Raw genomic sequence first — 13,180 nt, forward strand, 5'->3', positions numbered from 1 at the left:
GTGCAACTCCGACCTGCGGCTCGGAGAGCCGGGGCGCACCGCCAGCTCCCCGCCAGCCCCTGTTCTCGGGCCCTGCGCGCCTGGTCGCATCCGGCCGCCCTCATTCCGGCTCCCGCAAGCTCCCTGGTCCTGCTTGGCAGGCAGGGAGGGTGGTGGAGGTCAGCGGATACTCCGTGCCAGCCCTCCATTATCCCCAAGACAGGGATCTCCCCGCTGCCTGCTTTCTAATTTAGAAATCACGCTTTGTCCTGCAAACTTGGTATCTGACCATTTTACGTTTAATAAAAACCCATAAATACGTAAATAAAGAAGTCACTTGTAGCGGTAGCGGTCCTGGGGGAAGGCGCACCGCCTTGCAGCCGCAGGCGGCGGAAGGCGGAGGAGGCGGTGGGGCGAGGACCTTGCAGCAGCGGGGCCACCCCCTCCCACCGCAGCGCCCCAGGGGCCACCCCTCGGTAGAAGGTCGTGCGATACTGCGAGCGGCCCGGAAGGGGTTCGGGAGCGGCCCTTCCTTTGGGCTCCGGGCCAAGGGCCGCACCAGGCGGCGACCGCTCTCTGGACCGGTGGCGGCTGGGCGTCCGCGGAGGGCCCGCCGGAGCTGTCGCCGCCCGCGCCCGCTCCGCCATGGGCGCCGCCGGCTCGTTGGCCCTGGGCCGCCTCGGCCTCCCCGCGTCGCGCCTCCCCGCGCAGCCCCGGCCCGGCTGGCTCGCGGTGACCGCGCTGGGACTGGCCGCCGTGGCGCTGGGGACCGTCGCCTGGCGCCGCGCGCGGTCCAGGCGGCGCCGGCGGCTGCAGCAGGTGGGCACGGTGGCGCAGCTCTGGATCTACCCGGTCAAGTCCTGCAAGGGGGTGGCGGTGAGCGCGGCGGAGTGCACGGCCCTGGGGCTGCGCTGCGGCCACCTGCGGGACAGGTAGGGCCGAGCCGGGCGGGGCTCCGCGGGGAGGGCTTCGGGCGGGGGCGGGGGCGGTCTGCAGAGTCCGCCAGCAGGTCCTTTCTTCCCTTTCAATGGGGCAAGGACAAAGAGAACGAGGGGCAACTACGTCCCAACAGCCGACCCCAGGGGCCCGAGACCCAGGGCCTAAGTGTCCCGACCCGCTTTCCCGAGACGGCTGCATTTCCACCCCCCACGGGCGCTTTCACGTCTGCGCTCCTGCCGAGCAGTGGTCGGGGCGCCCAGGTGTCTGTCGCGTGCCCGCCAACTTCTTCAACCCCATCTAGCAGAGGCGGCGAGCTTCCAGGGATTGGTCCCCGCCACATTAGTTTCATTCAACTGTCTCTGGAGAACTTGGGGGAAACTTGGGGCGGCGGAGCGCAGCCCTCAAAGGGCGCACCCAGGTGGAGCGCCCCTAAGGACGGCTGTTGAAGCTTAAGCTTCTTGCGGCCGGAGAAGTGCTATTGCCTCTGTTTCCCTAATGCACGCCGGCACTCTTTTTATGAACAAAGGAACTGGGGTTCCGCGCCACCCAGCGGGGGAGCCAGGACTCTTGTTTTGTTTAGCACGTGGGTGCTTTGTGAAGAGTCGTTTTATTAATGGCCTATCAGGGTAGTCACGATCTGCGTGCATTCCTGGGGTTCAGCGAAGGTTGCAACGGCCCGGAGTGAGCGGCTTTGTTCTCTTCCGGGTCTGGCGTCAGGCCAGCCCGGGGCCTCACTAAGGCTGCGCCTCAAGCTCTTTCCTTCCAGACGAGCCCCCAGCTCCTGCAAGTAACCCAGAACTGGGCAGGGGGGGACGGCCGTGGCCCGCCCCCGCCCCTCCCCCCGCCTTGCAGCAGAGAGGCGGAGGGCCATTCACGACATTTGTGAGTGGTGAGCTCTGCATCTTTGCTTCTGGAAGCAAGGCGAGAATCCTAGATATTTCATGGTTTGTACAGAGGTCACCAACTCCGAAAGACGGTCCGATGTATTGAATTTGTTTTGTAGGCCCCGGAGGCAAAGGGTATTGTACTGTACCGACTGAGAGTATTTACTGAGCTCATACGATAATAAATAATTACAAGAGCTGGCATTTGTGGCAGGCGCTATTTTTGTCATCATGCTACCAGCAAGCCTGAAGGAGAAGTGAGGGGCATAGCGGACTCCGTGTGACCAGTGCCAGGGAGCACAGAGAAGGAGCCCCAGAAACTCTCTGGGGTGGCCAGGAGGGTAAAGACCCCGGACTCGGGGGGAAGGTATGCTGGGGGAAAGGCTAGTGCCCTCTGAGGGAATGACCGAAAGGGACTGAAAACGGAGATACAAGTACACCAGCCTTCACTGCAGCATCACCCACAGTAGCCCAAGGGTGAAATCAACCCACATATCCATCAACAGATGACTGGATAAACAACATGTGGTATAGACGCACCCGGAATAGTGTTTAGCCACAAAAAGGAACGAAGTTCTGATCCACACTGCAGCATAGATCTTACAAGCATCATGTTAGGTGAAATAAGCCAGACACAAAAGGGCAAATATTATATGATTCTAATGATATGAAATATCTACAGTAGGCAAATTCATAGAGACAGGATGTGGATTGAAGTTTCCCAGGGGTCAGGGGAGAGGAGAGAGAAGGGGGAGTTATTGCTTAATGGGTTCAAAGTTTCTATTTGGGGTGACGACAAAGTTTTGGAAATAGATAGTGGTGATGGTTGCATAACATTGTGAAGGTACCCAGGGTCATAGAATTGTGCACCTAAGATAGTTAAGAACACATTTAAAAAAACAAATCTGTTTTCCGTTGATGGACACTTGGGTTGTTTCCTCCATCTTTCGGCGTTGTGAACATTGCTTCTGTGAACATCACGGTATGCGTATCTGCCCTGTTTTCAATCCTTTTGGATATACGGAGGAGCATGCTAGACATTTGATGTTGCACATATTTTACCACAATTAAAAACATTTAAAAAGCTGGCCTGCGTGAGGGCACAGGGGGTTGTGAATGGCTGGTGAGCAGCTGGTTATGAAGGGCCTTGCCTGCCTTGCTGAAGATTCAGGGTTTTATCCTGAAAGCAGGAACCATGGAGGGATTTTTCATGGAGGGGGGTGGGGTGGAATTTTCTAGATTTGTAGTTTAGAAAGATCAGACCGCCATCATCACCTGGAAGAATTATTACACGAAGAAGACTATTCATGTGCTGGGAGCGAGGATCTGGGGCAGGGCAGAGCTCTGACTGGGTCCAGGATGAGGGCCGATCGGCAGTTCAGGGAAGGGCTTCCATTAACCTTATTTTTCTCGTGTAGCTGAAACATCTCAACCATGATGACCCACTGGGGGTGGCGCACAGGAGCTTTAACGCCCTAACGTATTTGCCGTCTTTCAATCTTATGTCTGTGGATTCCAAGAGCACGAGCTCACTTCTATAACTGTAGTCACTCGACCCAGTGAGAAATGATCAAAAATGTCAATATATTCAGCTTCCTTGGCAGCTGAGAAATAACCCGTACGAATGGCTACCCCCCCACCGCCCCGCCCCCCCAGAGAGTTTCCTGTTGCTCTGATTTCTCCATGTATCTTTTTTTTCTTGGAAGTACCTCTAGGTCAGGAGTCTTGGGTTAGAAGAAATATCGTCCATGGTAACAATAGACCTTTGAGCAAATTGCAGCATCCACAGCCCTGAATATTGAAACATTAATGTTTTAAAAGGCGGGGGTGGATTTGGCAAGGTACATGTGGCACCGTATGCTTCTCTGCCGAAGTCCACGCTCTGAGAACAATAGAGCCACAATCTCGTTATTGTGCTTCCTTCCGTGTGCCCTTCAAGTCTTTCTGGGAAATCGTTTCCTGTCGTCTCTCGGGGCGCGTTTAACGAAAAGTGGTCAGACCTTCTCGCAGTTGAGATGAAAGTATGATAACGTCTTTGATTTCTGTGCCATCAAGGAGCTCTGCAGGTTCTGAAGAGATTATATACATTGGATGCTTGAGTGGTTACCAAACCCTTTGAAATAATGGGACAGACTCAGCCTTGCTGTGCTGTTGAGTTGATGTTTAGGACAGACAGACAGACACGCACGCACACACACACACACACACACACACAGAGTCACACACACCAGGCTTACGGGGAGGAAATGAAAGAGGACTGTGCATGACCAGAGCTCCCGCAGTGACTGGATGCCTTTCACAGTGGGCCACGCATCTCTTGGGTTTTCAACATGGCAGGTTTTGGCTTGTGGTCAACGAGAAGGGGAACATGGTCACTGCTCGGCAGGAACCCCGTCTGGTCCTGATTTCCCTGACTTGTGAGGGCGATGCCCTGACCCTCAGTGCAGCCTACACGAAGGACCTGCTGTTGCCCATCAAGACACCTGCCACAAATGCTGTGTACAAGTGCAGGTAAGGGAAAGGTATGTCGTACTCCTTGCGTGAGTATTTATTCACGCAGTTTTGAGGGAGCGTGAACTAGGAGGAGTCCTGAAAAAAAGACACTGGTGATAATTAACCATTGATTGAGAACATACTGTATGTAGGGCCAAGTCCTCAACATCATGATGATGTAAAACAAAGAGGAACAAGGAAGCAGCTTCAAAAAAAAAATAAAAGGAAGGAAGGAGGAAAGAAAGGAAGAAAGACAGAAAGAAAGAAAGAAAGAAAAAGAAAGAAAGAAGAGAGAAAGAAGGAAAGAAGGAAAAGGGGCAGCTGGGTAGCTCAGTCTGTTAAGCATCTGACTCTTGATTTTGGCTCAGGTTGTGATCTCACGGTTCTTGGGATCGAGCCCCACATCAGGCTCTGTGCTGCTTAGCACAGGGTGTGCTTGGGATTCTCTCTCTCTCTCTCTCTCTCTCTCTCTCTCCCTCTCTCTCTATTTCTCTCTCTCTCTGCCTCTCCCCTGCTTGTGTGTGCACATGCACTCTCTCCCACTCTCTCTCTCAAAACAAGTAAATAAACTTAAAAATAAAAGGAAGCAGCTTCAGAAATGTGTGTTAATGTGGGGCTGAGAGACAGAGAAGTCCTATGTAGAAGTCCTATGTAGAAAACCATGGGAAAAAAGCATATTCACATGTCAGCGAGAGAGAAATAAGGATAAAGGACAAAAATGGGGTGGGAGTGACAGTGGAAAATATCCAGGAAGAGGTGCGATTAGATCTACCATTACCATAGGACTTGCCCTATTTTGCCTGGAAAGACTGGGAACCTTCCACACCTAGGAAAGAAGTCGCAAATGTTTTTGTAAACTATGAAGTTGCAAATGTTTTGTGAACATTTGGTACTAATGAAAGGAAGTTCTAGACAGAAAAGACACCTACGTCCAGAAGAGTGATCTGAGCCACAGATGCCCAGGGGTCTGCATGTAGTGAGGGCACAGACTCAGCCAGGAGGTCACTCTGTACAGAGGCTCGTTCCCCAACATTAGAAGGACTGCCAAGAAGCGATTAGTGTAGGAAAACTAGCTTCACTTCTGAGAGCTCATGTCTAGAGTTGACTTTTTATCCCATTATGGGAAAATTAGAATTGGGTCTAATTCTACTCTTGTCACAGTTTCTGTATGTTGAATTAAAATGCATTGTGGGGCGCCTGGGTGGCTCAGTCGGTTAAGCGTCCAACCTCAGCTCAGGTCACGATCTCGCGGTCCGTGAGTTCGAGCCCCGCGTCGGGCTCTGGGCTGACGGCTCAGAGCCTGGAGCCTGCTTCTGATTCTGTGTCTCGCTCTCTCTCTGTCCCTCCCCTGTTCATGCTCTGTCTCTCTCTGTCTCAAAAATAAATAAACGTTAAAAAAAATTAAATTAAAATAAAATAAAATGCATTGTGAATGCATTTTGTTTTTATGTAGTCCAAGCCTATCATAGAAAGTAACATCACAGCAAAAAAATATAGATCCGAGTTAGCTGAAAAGTATCTGAAGACCCCAAGAAGTTTATAAGATGCAATACCAGTATAGTTTCGACACTGTCTTAGAGTTTGAGACCTGATATGTTCTTATTTTAATTTTGATGATTTTTTTATTATAAACATAATACATATTCATTGTTGAAAAATTGTAAAATGCTAAACTAAAAAAACAGGAGTCAACAAAAACCTGTGAGGTAACTATAAATAATATTCCGATGTTTTCTTTCTGTCTTTGTAGCTCATACTTGGAAAGAAACAATGTAAAAATAATATAAAAATATAAAAATACACGATTAATGTCATATTCTTAAGTTGATATGTTGAGTACCTTTTCATATTATTAAAAATCTTCAAAATAACAGTTTTCATGTTAGCATACTGTTTCATCCTGAGGGTGTCCTAATATGCATTTTAACATTTTAAAATGAGAGCAGACTCAGATGATATCAGAAATGAAAGAGGAGGCATTACAACTGATACCACAGAAATACGAAGGATCATAAGAGACTGCTATGAAGAAAGCTAACCTGAAATAACTGGACAAAACAAAACAATAAAACAAAACCAGAGTGATTACTACCATCTACTGAGCACATCTGAAACCTGAGAATTGCTTTGGGGGATTTTGTATAGATTATCCCTGACCCTCAGAAGAAGGTTGTGATTTTATCCCCATTTTACTATTTTTTTGTTTTTGTTTTTATTTTTATTATTTTTTAATTTAATTTTTTATTTTTTAAAATTTACATCCAAATGAGTTAGCATATCATGCAACAATGATTTCAGGAGTAGCTGCCTTAGTGCCCCTTCCCCACGTAGCCCATCTCCCTCCCACCACCCCTCCAGTAACCCTCTGTTTGTTCTCTATATTTGAGTCTCTCATGTTTTTCCCCCTCCCTGTTTTTATATTATTTTTGTTTCCCTTCCCTTATGTTCATCTGTTTTGTCTCTTAAAGTCCTCGTATGAGTGAAGTCAGATGATTTTTGTCTTTCTCTGACTAATTTCACTTAGCATAATTTCACCCTCCAGTTCCATCCACGTAGTTGCAAATGGCAAGATTTCATTCTTTTTGATTGCTGAGAAATACTCCATTGCATATATATACCACATCTCCTTTATCTATTCATCCGTCGATGGACATTTGGGTTCTTTCCATACTTTGGCTATTGTTGATAGTGCTGCTATAAACGTGGGGGTGCATGCGTCCCTTCAAAAGAGCACACCTGTATCCCTTGGATAAATGCCTAGTAGTGCAATTGCTGGGTCGTAGGGTAGTTCTGTTTTTAGGAACCTCCATATTTTTTGAGGAAACTCCGTACTGTTTTCCAGAGTGGCTGCACCAGCTTGCATTCCCATATCCCCATTTTATAGATGAAGAAACTAAGGCACAGAGTAAGAAATATCCTCCAAGGTCACTGGGCTAGTCATTTGTGGGAACAGGATTCACACCCAAGTAGGTCTACCTGACTCCTCTTTCTCAGACGTTGGGCATTTGCACAACACAACCGTGATTCATGCTGGTCACAGACCACCTCTCTCACGGTTGAACCTTGAACAATACAGGTTTGAACTCTGCACGTCCACTTACATGCAGATTGTTTTCAACACATAACAGTACAGCGTTATAAATGCATTTCCTCTTTAAGATTTTCTTAGTAACATTTTCTTTTCTCTAGTTTACTGTATTGAAGGAATATGGTATGGAATACATAGAGCACACAAAATATGTGTCCGTCAACTGTTTACGTTACTGTGGAACTTCTAGTCAACAGTTGGCTCTGCGTAGTTACATTTTGGAGGAGTCATCAGTTCTAGGTGGATTTTTGACTGCATGGGGGGTTGGCACCTCTAACCCCCATGTTGTTCAAGGGTCAACTGTATTTACGTAATGCTTTTCTTCCAATTGATTCAGCTTAAAAACAAACAAACGTTAAATGCATTTATTTAAAAAGGGAACCGTATAGGGATACCTAGACAACTTTCCAGGAGGAGGAGTTAACTGAAATAATAAATATGCTACAAATGGAATGTTACCTAACTCTAGCCAGAAATTATTGCCCGTAGAGGTTTCTGGACCTGAGGTCTGTTTTTCCTTTTTAGAAAGAGATTATCATCACGTGTTGCTGGACATTCGGGACTTCCTATCATGAAACTGAATAGAATTACTTTCTCTCTGTGCAGTTCACCATTCTTTCCTGTTGTACCCAAGTACTACCATTGTCTTGAATACCCACAGTAGCAATGGTCCTACACTTTAGAAACACTGGCCTATCCGAAGTGTTTCTTTCCTCTCTGCAGCTGTGAGATACGTATAACTCCCATACTGTCCTGCATGCTGTATATCAGGGAGAGCGGGGGAGACTTCAAATCCTATGCTTATTAGTAGCAATCAAATCAAATTAGATTATTATTTTATTTATTTATTTATTTATTTAAGTTAATTTATTTTTGAGAGACAGAGAGAGACAGAATGCAAGTAGGGGAGGGGCAGACAGAGAGGGAGACACAAAATCTGAAGTGGGCCCCAGGCTCTGAGCTGTCAGCATAGAGAGAGCCCGACTCGGGGCTCAAACCCACGAACTGTGAGATCACGACCTGAGCTAAAGTTGGACGCTTAGCCGACTGAGCCACCCAGGGGTCCCTATTATTGTTATTATTAAAAAAAATTTTTTTTTAATGTTTATTTATTTTTGAGAGACAGAGTGAGAGCAGGGGAGGGACAGAGAGAGAGGGAGACGTGGAATCCAAAGCAGGCTCCAGGCTCTGGGCTGTCAGCACAGAGTCCGACGTGGGCTCAAACCCACAAACTGTGAGATCACGACCTGAGCTGAAGTCGGACGCTCAACCGGCTGAGCCACCCAGGTGCCCCCTGTTATTTTATAATGGGACATGTTTTGATGCAAATTTTATCTTTTTAGTTTAATTAAATTAATTTAATTAATTAATTTGATTTTATTATTTTTAAGCTTATTTATTTTGAGAGAGACAGAGAGAGCCTGCCAGTAGGGACGGGGCAGAGACAGAGGGAGAGGGAGAATCCCAAGCAGGCTCCACGCTATCATCACAGAGCCCCACGCAGGGCCTGATCCCCTGAACTGTGAGATCATGACTCAAGCTGAAACCAAGATGCTTAACTGACTGAGTCACCCAAGGTGCTCCCAAATTAGATTATGAGTATTATCTATACTGTTTTAGATTTTATAGAACATTTTCACATACGTTGCTGAATCTAGTTGTATTATCATCATACTGGTAAAATATCGCCAGACCCTATTAATAAAGACTTCTGGCTGCTATCCGGCTGCATGGACCAGATTTTGCAGTAATTTTGAGTTTACTTGATACTGATGCATTTGTTTTCCTCTGGAGAACTCAGTATCTTTTCAAACATCCGATCTGATTTTCTTCTCCCGTGCATTCCTTCCAGATAGGGAGGCACAGGCATGTATCATTCTGTTGTAAACCTGGATAAAGCAAGGCTGGAAACTGTGACTTCATTTGTGTTTACACAGTGGTTCAGAGGCAGGACCAGGCTAAAATCATGTTTCCTGATAATTAAAGAATCATGGTGACATCACAGCTTTTCTTTCTTCTTCTCCTTCTTCTTCTCCTTCTCCTTCTCCTTCTCCTTCTCCTTCTCCTTCTCCTTCTCCTCCTCCTCCTCTTTCTTCTTCTTCTTCTTCTTCTTCTTCTTCTTCTTCTTCTTCTTCTTTCTTTTAAATTTTTAATTTGAGAGAGAGAGAGAGAGAGCATGAGTAGGTGAAGGGCAGAGGGAGAGAGAGAGAGACAAACAAAGAGAGAATCTTAAGCAGGCTGCATTCTCAGCATGGAGTCCGACATGGAACTTGATCCCACCACCTTAGCATCATGACCTGAGCTGAAATCAAGAGTCGGATGCTCAACTGACTGAGCCACCCAGCTGCCCCAAGACATCACAGCTTTTTGATATGTGTAGGACATGGTAGGGTGTCCCATGTTTTCAGAGCCATGACCAGGCTTTACTCCTGCCACTCCCTGCAGAGTGCACGGCCTGGAGATCGAGGGCAGGGACTGTGGGGAGGCTGCGGCCCAGTGGATTACTAGCTTCCTGAAGACACAGCCCTACCGCCTGGTGCACTATGAGCCTCACATGCGACCGAGAAGTTCTCACCAAATAATGGATGTGTTCCAGCCCACAGACCAGGTCAGAGGAGCATTCCTTGGCTTTGGCCTTCGGTGTGTCCTGTGGAAGGCAGGCTTTCTCAGGAGTGCACAGCAGTCACGTGCAGCCCATCAGGCAGGGCAGCATGTCGCTGAGCTCTGCTCTGTCATTTTGCCAGGCAGCTCCCAGGAAGCTTGGCCTGAACAGCAGCTGGGGATTCTAAGGAACAGGCAAAATTAAAGCCCTTCCTTTGGGAACTTCCTCTGTGTTTCTTGATTTGGGGGACTCTTGCATTTTCCTGATGGCCATCTACCTTCCTATTTATGTAAGCCTTCCAGTGCCAACAGGGTTTCAAAACTTTTCCACTCTATTCTGTAATTGTATGTGGAGCTCAACCTTTTTACGGTGTGATTGCAATGGTCAGATCATGCTTGGGCAAACGAGTGTGGGCATGGAGATCCACAGACTTAAAGTGACTAAGTTGGCCCTTATAGGAATGTAAGGATTCATGGTAAAAGGAGGGGTTGGTAGCACAATTCCTATGGCCATTAAAAAAAATTCCATATATAGTCAGTAAAAGTACTTGATGTTGATTTGCAGGAGGCATCAAAATAGGTATCCGTGGAATCAGGGAATATTTTTATCATCCATAATGAGGTCATGAAGCTCATCAGCACTGGAGAAGTTGAGGCTTAGAAAGGTGGAGTGACTTCCTCAAGGGGACTTGGCCAGTGGCAGCTTTAGGATCCCAAGGCCACGTTTTTTTTTCATTCCATCATGTAATTCCTATTATCTGCAAGGCTCTTTAAGATTTCTGAACCACTGTGACTTTTCTATATAAAGAACTAAAGAAATACTTAGAAATAGTGTGTGTGTGTGTGTGTGTGTGTGTGTGTGTGTGTGTGTTCCCCTGGGAACTGGGGAGGGGAGGGTTCCAGGAACTAACCACATATGACCTCTGTGTGCCACGTTCTAACCACTTCTGTTTCCTTCCCAGATTGCATACTCAGATGCCAGCCCCTTCTTGATTCTCTCTGAGGCATCTTTGGCAGATCTCAACTCCAGGCTGGAGAAGAAAGTTAAAGTGGCTAACTTCAGGCCCAATATCGTCATTTCAGGGTGTGGTGTCTATGCAGAGGTAACAAGTTGCTTTCCTTTGCCCTTTCCTTGGATTTAACTTTTTTTTTTTTTTTAAGGTATGAAATTCTTTGATGTTGCTTTAGATTATTCCAAAGGATTCATGCGTTATTGGTGGTATGCTGGGCCATTCAGTTTTTAGAGTTCTTGAGCACCTGATTAGTTCACACATCAGCACGGAGGACACAGATATAGATGAAGTGGAGGTGCTGGTGTACAGGGAGCAGTTCAGGGTCTGAGACTCCTCAGCATAATTCCCAGTGGGTGGATTGGTTTTTGAGCCAAATTTACGTAGCATAAAATACGTGATGTGTGTGGGCCATGGAACAAAGGCAGGGTATACTCATGTCTTGTTGAAGTTAGCTTTCCTGTTCAACTGATGGTCCCTGGGGAAAGATAGGCATTTACAGTATGGCTGCTGCAGCGTCGGGGGTGGGGTTCCCCAGCTGGATGGCCTATAAAATTCTTCCAGTGCCACCCTCAATCTGCCCTCAGATGCCTGCACTGTGGCTTAGCATGAAGGGCTTCCACGGCGTCACATGATTCTGGCAGCAGATTTACCTTTGTCATTGTCTTTGGATATTTCATTGGTTCTTTTCCTTGTTGACCATGAAGGCAGAGGTCGGTGGCCTAGAGGCTTGGTGAGTGGCAACCATCCAGATGTGGGTACTTGACAGAGGCACCAGCTCTCAGATGGGAGTTCCAGAGTTCTGGTGGTGGGTGTTTGTAGATGGAAAGTGGAGGTAAAGGGCAGGGGAAGAACTGAGTCCAAGTGACTGAGTCTTACTCCCTTATACTCAGGGAGATGGATTCTGCCTTTCCGTCTTACTGTGAGGACAGAGCTAGGTGTGCTGAAAGAAGCAATCTAGGAAACTGAAGCCCACACTCAAACCCGAGGCTCTGAGGTCCGCCTCCAGCTTCCTTGCTGGCCTCTGCATGGCTCTGTGTAGGCTTGTGTACCTGCCTGGAGAATGGAGTGATCCTTTCTGCCTAGGATTACCTTACGGGTTTGTCAAAGGGTCAGGTTGGCTAAGGTGACTCGTAAAAAGTATAAATGCAGTATCAGTCAGTGACGGGCAGTAAAAGTACCTCCAAATCCACTTCTGATGTTTTACGTCAAACGCTCTAGACATGCCAAGCTTTCCAAAGATGGCAGGTCAGCTTCTAGTATAAGGCGGGAAACGTGCGCTATCCCCGAGAGCCTGCCCTGGGCTGTCCCTCCACGTTCCACTGTGACAAGGGAGCTCATCTGTCCTTGCTCACATCCAGCACAGTTCAGCTGGACTCAGACAAGAGGGGAAAATCAGTGTTGGTTGCTTTTGATCGTCTCATTGATATTTGTCTTGTACCAGTGGAGGCCAGGAAAGCAGTTTCTCCTGAGGGTTTTCCTTCTCAGAAAAAGGAAAAGGGTGGTGGCTTCCACCTAATGCTCACACTGTGCTTTGCAGCCTGGGGAGGTGAAGGTCATTATTCCCTTTTTATAAGGAGGAAGGGAGAGGCCTGGGGAGGTGACCTGGCTCGCCTGAGGCTATCCCATGGCACAAAGTGGAGGAGCTGGGTCTTGAACCCAGACAGTACCATGTGCCAAAGGAACTCTGAACATTCTAAGGGGCATATGTGAGGTTGGGACACCTGGGTTTGAATCCACCTGCTTCAATAAGTGGCTGTTTGACCCTGGACAAGTCCTTGAACCCCTCAAGGCCTTTGCTTCTTGCAGTTGTAAAATGCAGATGATTTCAGCTCCCCTGATGGCAGCTGTAAGAATCAAGGTCTATACCAATCTGTGGAAAAGCTCTTAGAAAGTGTCATAGAGAGGTGGGGGATGGTCTCTTTCCTATAATCAGAGTGAAGGAGCCTGACTGAGGCATTCCCTCAACTGTGGCCAACTTTAAGCTTCCTTCCCCTTTGCGATCCTTGTGCCCTGGGTCATGTTGATGACGTTTCCTGCCCCAAAGTTCTGAGATGGTCAGATGTAGATAAAATGAGCGGAGACAGCTCTCTCAGAGTAGGACCTCAGATTTACATTTGTTTGAACTGAATCTTGTTTTAGAGGCCTTCATTTCTTTATAACTCTGAGTGTTTCCTAGCTGGGAA

General features: G+C 47.5%; 1 protein-coding gene across 2 annotated transcripts in view; it reads left to right on the forward strand.

The window, feature by feature from the left end:
- Positions 1-326: 326 nt before the first annotated feature.
- The window catches only part of MTARC1 (mitochondrial amidoxime reducing component 1), a 39,669-nt gene continuing 26,815 nt past the window's right edge, over positions 327-13,180 (forward strand). The window contains exons 1-4 of one of the 2 annotated variants that reach the window (XM_078441088.2): positions 327-911; positions 4,140-4,313; positions 9,829-9,991; positions 10,947-11,087. In XM_078441088.2, coding sequence (XP_078297214.2) covers positions 625-911; positions 4,140-4,313; positions 9,829-9,991; positions 10,947-11,087 — 765 coding nt within the window. In that variant the 5' untranslated portion in view covers positions 327-624. The remainder of the gene's footprint in view (positions 912-4,139; positions 4,314-9,828; positions 9,992-10,946; positions 11,088-13,180) is intronic. The other variant, XM_060643220.3, reaches the window with a different exon arrangement.

The sequence above is a fragment of the Panthera onca genome, chromosome F1 (genome assembly GCF_046562875.1).
Source record: "Panthera onca isolate mPanOnc1 chromosome F1, mPanOnc1 haplotype 2, whole genome shotgun sequence".
In the NCBI taxonomy this organism is placed as follows: Eukaryota; Metazoa; Chordata; class Mammalia; order Carnivora; family Felidae; genus Panthera; species Panthera onca.